Here is a 7,176-nt window from a genome sequence, read left to right on the forward strand (position 1 = left end):
GGCCCCCTAGGGCCCTTATCTCGGTCACGGTTATAGGGCTAGTCTTGAAAGCCCTCATCCATAAAATGAGGAAAATTTAGGGTCATACATTTATTAGAGTTGGAAAGATCTTGGCGGACAGAAGAGAAAAGGAGGCCAGACAGAAGTGTTTCGTTCAAAGCCTGTTAGTTATTAAGTATCTGATCTAGGATTTGAACCCCGGTTTTCTTGATTTCCAGACTGACACTGTGTGCGCTGAAACTCCGTCAACAGACATTTATTCGGCCCCAGATGGCCTCAGGGTACCTGCTAGCTCGAAATCAATGGTCCTACGATCCTTTTGGCCAACTGTGAAGGGCAAAGGGCCACGTGGGAGATAATTCCTCCTCCCTCCTCCCCCTCCCCCCGCCCACATGGAGGAGTGCCGGACTTCCAGGAGGCCTGGTGGCAGGCGTCCCCAACCTCTCCAGCTCCCGGGGGCCCGAGCCGTTCGCTAGCTTTGGCGAATCTCCCCCCTTCGCAGCCAACTGCGGAGGAGAGCAGAGGCCGGGGAAGCGCTCTGAGGCTCGCGGAGGTACCCTGGCGCCCGCAGAGATACCCTGGCGCCCGCAGAGAGCGTGGGGGCGGGCTGGGTCGTCGGGAGGCCCGCCCCCCAGCCCGGCTCCGCCCCACTTGGCCCATTCTGGGAATCCAGAGCCGTCAGAGTTGCGAAGTAAAAGCAGGCGAGGGGGCGGTCCCTCGGGGCAGGCTATGGCACATAAAACGGCCGGGGCCCTGTGCCGCTTCTCCTCGCCCCGCGCTGTGGGGTCCGTGTCCCGTTTCCCGCTCCCACCTTTCCTCGCCAAGCTCCCCGTTGCGCGCTGCTCCCTGCGCGAGCCCGGGGGCCCCCAGTGCCATGGCCCGTAAGCTCGGAGGGCGCAAGACCATCGTGATCTTGGGGCTGGTGGGACTGCTCTGCACGGTCCTGGGCGGCGTCATGATCTTCGTGATGCCCCAGCTGATTAGAGATCAGATCCTCCAGGTGGGTAGATGGGCCGGGCTCCCCTTTCTTCTCTTCTCCCGGGGCGCGGGGCACCGGGGTGCGGGCAGACCGACCCATAGACAGACAGGCGCAGGCTTGGGAGCCCGCCCTGGCGCCGACTGAGCTGGGCAGGTGTGAGCCGCCTTTTGCCTACGCGCTCTGGAGCCCTGGCACCCCGGCGCGCCAGAGAGGCGCAGTGGACGGACCGGACAGACCGGGGCCGGGAGAGCTCCGACTGCTTTGGAGTTGGAGCGAAGAGAGACGTGATCTCTCGGACGCCTTCGTACCCCGGGACCCGGGTGCCTGGCCTAGGAACCCCGAACTCTGGTCTCTAGGAGCCAGGGAAAGCGAAAACCCGAGACCCGGCTTCCTGAATTCGCTGGTCGCCCTTACCCCACCCCACCTTTCCTTTAACCCTCTGCGCTGGGGCCCCATTCATTGTGTGTGATTAAGAAAACGCTTGCACCGTTGCATCATCAGGGTCATCGTAGATTTACGGCTGGAAGGAGACCTTAGTGGTCATCCTCGTCTCCCCCATTCTTCAGATGAGGAAATCGAGGCCCAGACAGGCGAAGGGACTGTGTATAGGACACACAGCTGAACCCGAGTCCTCCGACAATTTTCCTGGCTCAGCTGTGAGGACCTGGGGGCGTCTGAACGAGGGGCTGCTTCAGATAAAAAGAAAAAGAGAGAGACGGAAGGAAGAAGTTATGAGATTGTGTAAGGCTGAGGCATCCCCTAGGGAAGGGGCTTTGGAACCAGCCGGGTGGGTCTTTGCTCTGTTTGGGGAAGTGAAATAAGCAGAGACTACAGGTGATATTGGCATAGTCCGGCTGATTCTAGGATGCTTGTAGCCGACTTTTTCAGGCTCCTGGGGCAGTTGCACCCCAAGGCTGGGGCCAAAGTTTTCCAGCAAGCCTTTCTTGCACGTCGGCCTCAGAACCTGTTGCTTTTGTTTGCCTAGATATTGAGTAGTTGGCATCTAATTAATTAGCGTCAGCGTTGGTGTGTTGGCTGGTGTTTTTTCTTCCCCCCTTTCCTTTATATATCATGCTTCCACCAGCCCAATTGGGACCCAGAAGAGTCCTTTACACTCCTGGGTCCCCAACACAGGGCCTGAGCACATAGCAAGTGCGGAGTAAATGCTACTTGGATTGTGTAAGCTAACCATCCCTTTGTAAGAAGTTCCTTGTTCAGTCCCCGAACCTTTCCACAGTTGAATCCAAACTTTTTTTTAAGTCGCTATCCTGACGCTAGAAAGACCAAAGCAAACAGGCAGATGAGTAAAGAATGTAATTTTAGGGAGGGAGAACTTTAATACCTGAGAGGTTGATAGGGGGCCTCGTAGTGGCCCCTGAGCTGGGCTTTGAGGGAAAATCGAAATTCTAAGGGGCAAAGGTGAGGGGAGGGGGCCCCTATTCCACACCTGTGAAATGACTTGTTCAAACTGGATAGAAAGCAAAGAAAGGGAAGGACAGGTAGGCTGCTGTTAAGATTTCAAGCTAAGCCTCCTTCCTCTCCATGGTTGTGGAGTCCAGGAAACCCTGTATCCCCAATGAGATGCCCTTATCACTCCACTGATGTCAACATTTTGTGCCTGCCCTCCAAATCGAGCTCTTTGAAATGCAGAGGTGAAAATCACCTTGGGGAGATAATCGGCGAGTGGATCTCCCTTTCTATGTGGACTAAGGAGTTTGATAGTCTGGGTGCATAGGTAGGTGGGACCTGTCAGCATGCCGCAGCATTCCCGTAGGCGACCATAGAATGTCAAATAGTGACATGGTGGCTGAATTGTGCAGATGAGGAATCCCCAGTGCAGAGATGTGACGCTGTCCAGGGTCAGGCAGCCCCATGGTAGCAAGAGCCAGGATCAGAACCCAGTTCTCTTGATGGCTAGTCCAGAGCATACTGGTGTAGGATTGGTTCCGCTGCCGTTTGGAGAAACTCAGAGGAGAGAGTTTCGGAGACCAAGAATTAAACATTGGCCAGTACACACTAGAAGGGAGTGTGGCCCAGTAGATCTCCCGTCTCTTACCTCCCCAGTGCTCCAGGCAATTCTAAGATTTTGAATTGTAGAAGTTGAAGTCACAGGTTGGGTCACTAAGTATAAAGTTTTAAAAACAAAACAAAACAAAACATAATAAACTTCCCAGACTGCAAAGATTCTGCCCCATGCTTTGTAACTGGACAATGACAATAATAATTTCTTACAATGGTTTGCAGAATATCTTAATTACGAAACCCAGGCATAGGGGATGATTTTGTCCAGGGTCAAACAGAGGCAAGATTTGAATCCAAGTCTTCTGTTATCCATAATACCAAATAAGTTGCTTTACCTCATCTTTGTCTTCTGTAAAACGAGGGGGAATTGGAGTTAGATGATTGGTTCCTTTCAACTTTAAATGTTGTTGTTCACTTGTTTCAGTAGTTTTATCTGATTCTTTGTGACCCCATATGGGGTTTTCTTGGCAAAGGTACCACAGTGGTTTTGTCATTTCCTTCTCTAGCTCATTTTACAGATGAGGACACTGAGGCAAACAAGGTGAAGTGACTGGCCCAGGGTGACGCAGCTAGGAAGTGTCTGAGGTCAGATTTAAATTTAGGTAGATGAGTCTTCTTGACTCCAGGCCTGGCCCTCTACTGTACCGTCCAGCAGCCCTTCGACTTTAAATAGATGATTTTATACCCATAAGACTCCACCCCCTTCCTTCTCTTTGCCCTTAATCGCACTACAAATATAAACCCGATCAACCATTCGGCAATTACCACAGATGTGATAGCAGAGAGAAAACATCTTTGTATACCTGTGTCCAACAGGCATTTATTAAATGTAACTGAGCCTGGACTCTTTCCCCTCTGGCTGACTCAATTCAGTGGTATAGCGGGCATCTTAGTTATGACTTAATAAAGAAATATGTTTTATTAATACCTTTAAAAAGCATATGCAATATATATCCCTTTCCTGAAGGGACTCTCTTATAGAAAAACGAATAAGCAAAAAATGCCCGAGAAAGTGGCCCCATCTAAACCTGTATGTGGTATTTTGTCCCAGTAGTCCCCTCCCCCCTTTCTGCTTTGAGGAGGGAAGGATGTTTGTTGTCTTTGGGTCCATTGTTAGTTTTTCAGTTAGTCAGAGTTCAGTTCATTTTTAGTGACTTTATTTACATGGTTGCAGTCATTGTATATATTGCTTTTTTTAGTTTCAATTAATCACAATAATTTATTGAATCAAAATTTATTAAATATTATTATATAAACTCAATACTTTATTAAGCATCTCCCATGTGCCAGGTGGGGCAGCTAGGTGATTCATTGAATAGAGGGCCAGACCTGGAGTCAGGAAGATTCACCCCAAATGAGGTCCTGAGGAGTCCAATAGACTGAAAAATGGCTAAACACAGGTGCCAGGCCCTGTGCTAAGCCCTGGGGATACAAAAAGAGGCAAAAGAGTTCCTTAAGGAACTTACAGTCTAATGGAGAATACAATATTTAGACAAATAGGTAGACTGCATTAGTTTATGCAAGTCTTTAACTTCCTTTTCTTTGCTTTCTATTCTATTCATATTCTGTAGTTTTTGTGTGTGTGTTTTTTTTTTTTTTTTAATGTGAGACAATTGAGGTTAAGTAACTTAGCCAGAGTCACACAGCTAGTGAGAGGCCAGATTTGTGTCTGAGGCCAGATTTGAACTCAGGTCCTACCTGACTCCAGGGCAGGTACTCTATCTACTGTGCCACCTAACTGCCCCAATATTCTGTGGTTTTTAAAGTCATTTCCCAGTCAGTGGTCACCAACTTTATTTCCATTTATTTCCTACCACAGAGTATTGCTATGAATATTTTTACCTTTCTCTCCTTGACTTCTTTGAAGTGTGTGTGTCTGATTTTTATTTTTATTTTTGTTTTTTTTTAATTTTTGTTTTATTTTATTTTCTTTCTTTTTTAAAAAATATTTTATTTTTAATTTATGGAATAAAACAAACATTGCATGTGAAACTGCTAATCTACTATGTACAACTTGGCGTGTGATTTTTATGAAGCCCTCTGAAAGAGCCCACTGAGTGGTGTTCAGCTTGTATTCTGAGGGTCTGGATTCCAGTTCTGTGACCTTGGGTCAATCCCATAACTTTTTTAGGACTCTGTTTCCTCAACTGCAAAATGAAGGTTTTGCCTTGTTTAGACCTTGATATTTCTTTCCATTGCTGTGTGCGTGATTTGACCATTTTCCCTCCCCCATCGTGATGGGGTACCCTTGGAAACTGACGAGACTTTGATGATGGGGAAAGAGTGCAGCCAAGGCCTTTGGATTAGGAAGCTGCCGGTGCGTCAGTCAGCCACAGAATATCTCCTTGACTTTTTTTTTTTTTTTTCAGATTTCTCCTGTTAAGTTTTGTAACCTAAATGATTGAGAGTACTAATGAGTGATAACACTGTGTTCCTGGTTTTTTATTTTTGTGGTTGCTTCATGTTTTCTTCGAAAATCCAAGGCAGGGTAGTGGTGGTGGAGTGGGGAGGGTGGGGGGAAGGTTAACAAAATCCTTGTGGCAAAGATTTTTTTCCCCCTCCTCTCCAAGTGGACCAGTAGTGATACCAGGCTGGGGCTTCACAAGAAACTGTATTTCTGCAGAAGTTCCTGCATCTTCTTGTTAGCCTCGTCTAGGCTCTCTTGTCAATGATGCAGGCCTTATTGTTGCCAGGTTGTGATGTCTCAGCCTAACCAAATCAGAATCACAGAACTCCTTTTTGGGGTGTGAGATTGGGGAGGACATTCAGTGAGAGAATAGATTTTGACTGTTAGATGAGATGGCAGTTGGGTTTCATTTTTGGTCATTGGACAAGGATTTCCTTTTTAGAGTGTCAAAGTTTATAGATAGACTAAAAACTGCTCTGTGCTCTGCTACTGTCGAAATAGAAGGGAGGTGAAGGAAGGAAGGAAACATACATTTATTAAGTGCTTACTGTGTTCCAGGCTCAGACCTTATTTGCTACGTGACCCTGGGCAAGTCATTCAACCCCGTTTGCCTCAGTTTTCTTCATCTATAAGATGAGCTGGAGAAGGAAATGGCAAACGACTCCAATATCTTTGCCAAGAAAACCCCCCAAAAGGGATCCCAAGGAATCAGACATCACTGAACAACAAGTTGTGTTAAGTGCTTTATAATATTATCTCATTTGGTCCTCACGACAACCTCCTGATGTGGGTGCTGTTATTATCTCCATTTTACAGTTGAGGAAACTGAGGCAGATAGCAGTTCAGTGACTTGCCCAGGGTCATACAATTAGTTAGCATCTGAGACGGTATTTGAACCGAGGTCTTCTGACTTCAGGCCCTGTACTCTATCCAGCTGTTGAGGGGACCACACAGGACTGAGGGTCATTTTTATATTTTTCTTTTGTGGCTTGCTATGAGTAAAGACTTCATTGCCAGCTGACCAGCCTACTGGTGGTCTCCATTGGGTGGGGACTTGGAAAAGTCTCACAGGATGGGCAGATGTGGAAGGGTCTGTACTATATCATTGCATTCAGCTTCCAAGTTGATTCTACCATAGGTAGAATCATAGGTCTATTTAAATACTTTTTAATGGGTGAAAGTACCCCCATTGGCAATCTTAATTCAAGATGGTAATGAACGCCAGCTTTGTTCAAGTCCCTTGGCCAGGGAGTGTGGCATACAAAGATGAAGAAGGAAACACTGCCTAGCTCCCCAAAAGTCTTGCGTTCTCCTGGGGTATAAGCTTTAGGAAGTGTGGGGGCACGTTTACAAGGTTTTTTTTTAATGTAGGGCAGGTCTAAGTAAGTCCTTTTAGGGCAGATGTTCTCAACCTGGGGTTATTTTAGGGAGTCTGTGAACTTGGATGGGGAGAAAAGGTCCTTTATCTTCACTAACGTCTAACTGGAATTTGGCATTGCCTTCAGACATGAGTGTAGGTAACAGCACATTATTCAGAGAAAGGGGTCCTTGGGCTCCACCAGACTGTCAGAGCAGTCCATAATGAAGAAAGCTTAAGAAGCCCAGATTTGGGAGTCTACGAGGGTGCACTGAGATATAGGGGGGAGAGAATCTCAAGGGTAGACAATGGTGTAAGGGAAGTCCCGGAAGCGTTTTCTGTCAAGGGGTTAATGAATAGGAGCAAAATTAGCCCAGGAATACAGAGTAGCATTCGTATAACTCTTTTTAA

At 47.2% G+C, this 7,176-nt stretch overlaps 1 protein-coding gene across 1 annotated transcript; it reads left to right on the top strand.

The window, feature by feature from the left end:
• The first annotated feature begins 392 nt into the window (after positions 1–392).
• Positions 393–1,718, top strand: LOC114036806. The gene is made up of 3 exons (XM_027853512.1): positions 393–467; positions 503–1,000; positions 1,481–1,718. Exons 1-3 carry the CDS (start codon positions 393–395, stop codon positions 1,514–1,516), a joined length of 609 nt encoding a protein of 202 aa, XP_027709313.1. The 3' UTR covers positions 1,517–1,718.
• Positions 1,719–7,176: the final 5,458 nt, after the last annotated feature.

This window comes from Vombatus ursinus, unplaced genomic scaffold, assembly GCF_900497805.2.
Source record: "Vombatus ursinus unplaced genomic scaffold, bare-nosed wombat genome assembly UNPS02009994.1, whole genome shotgun sequence".
Lineage (NCBI taxonomy): Eukaryota > Metazoa > Chordata > Mammalia > Diprotodontia > Vombatidae > Vombatus > Vombatus ursinus.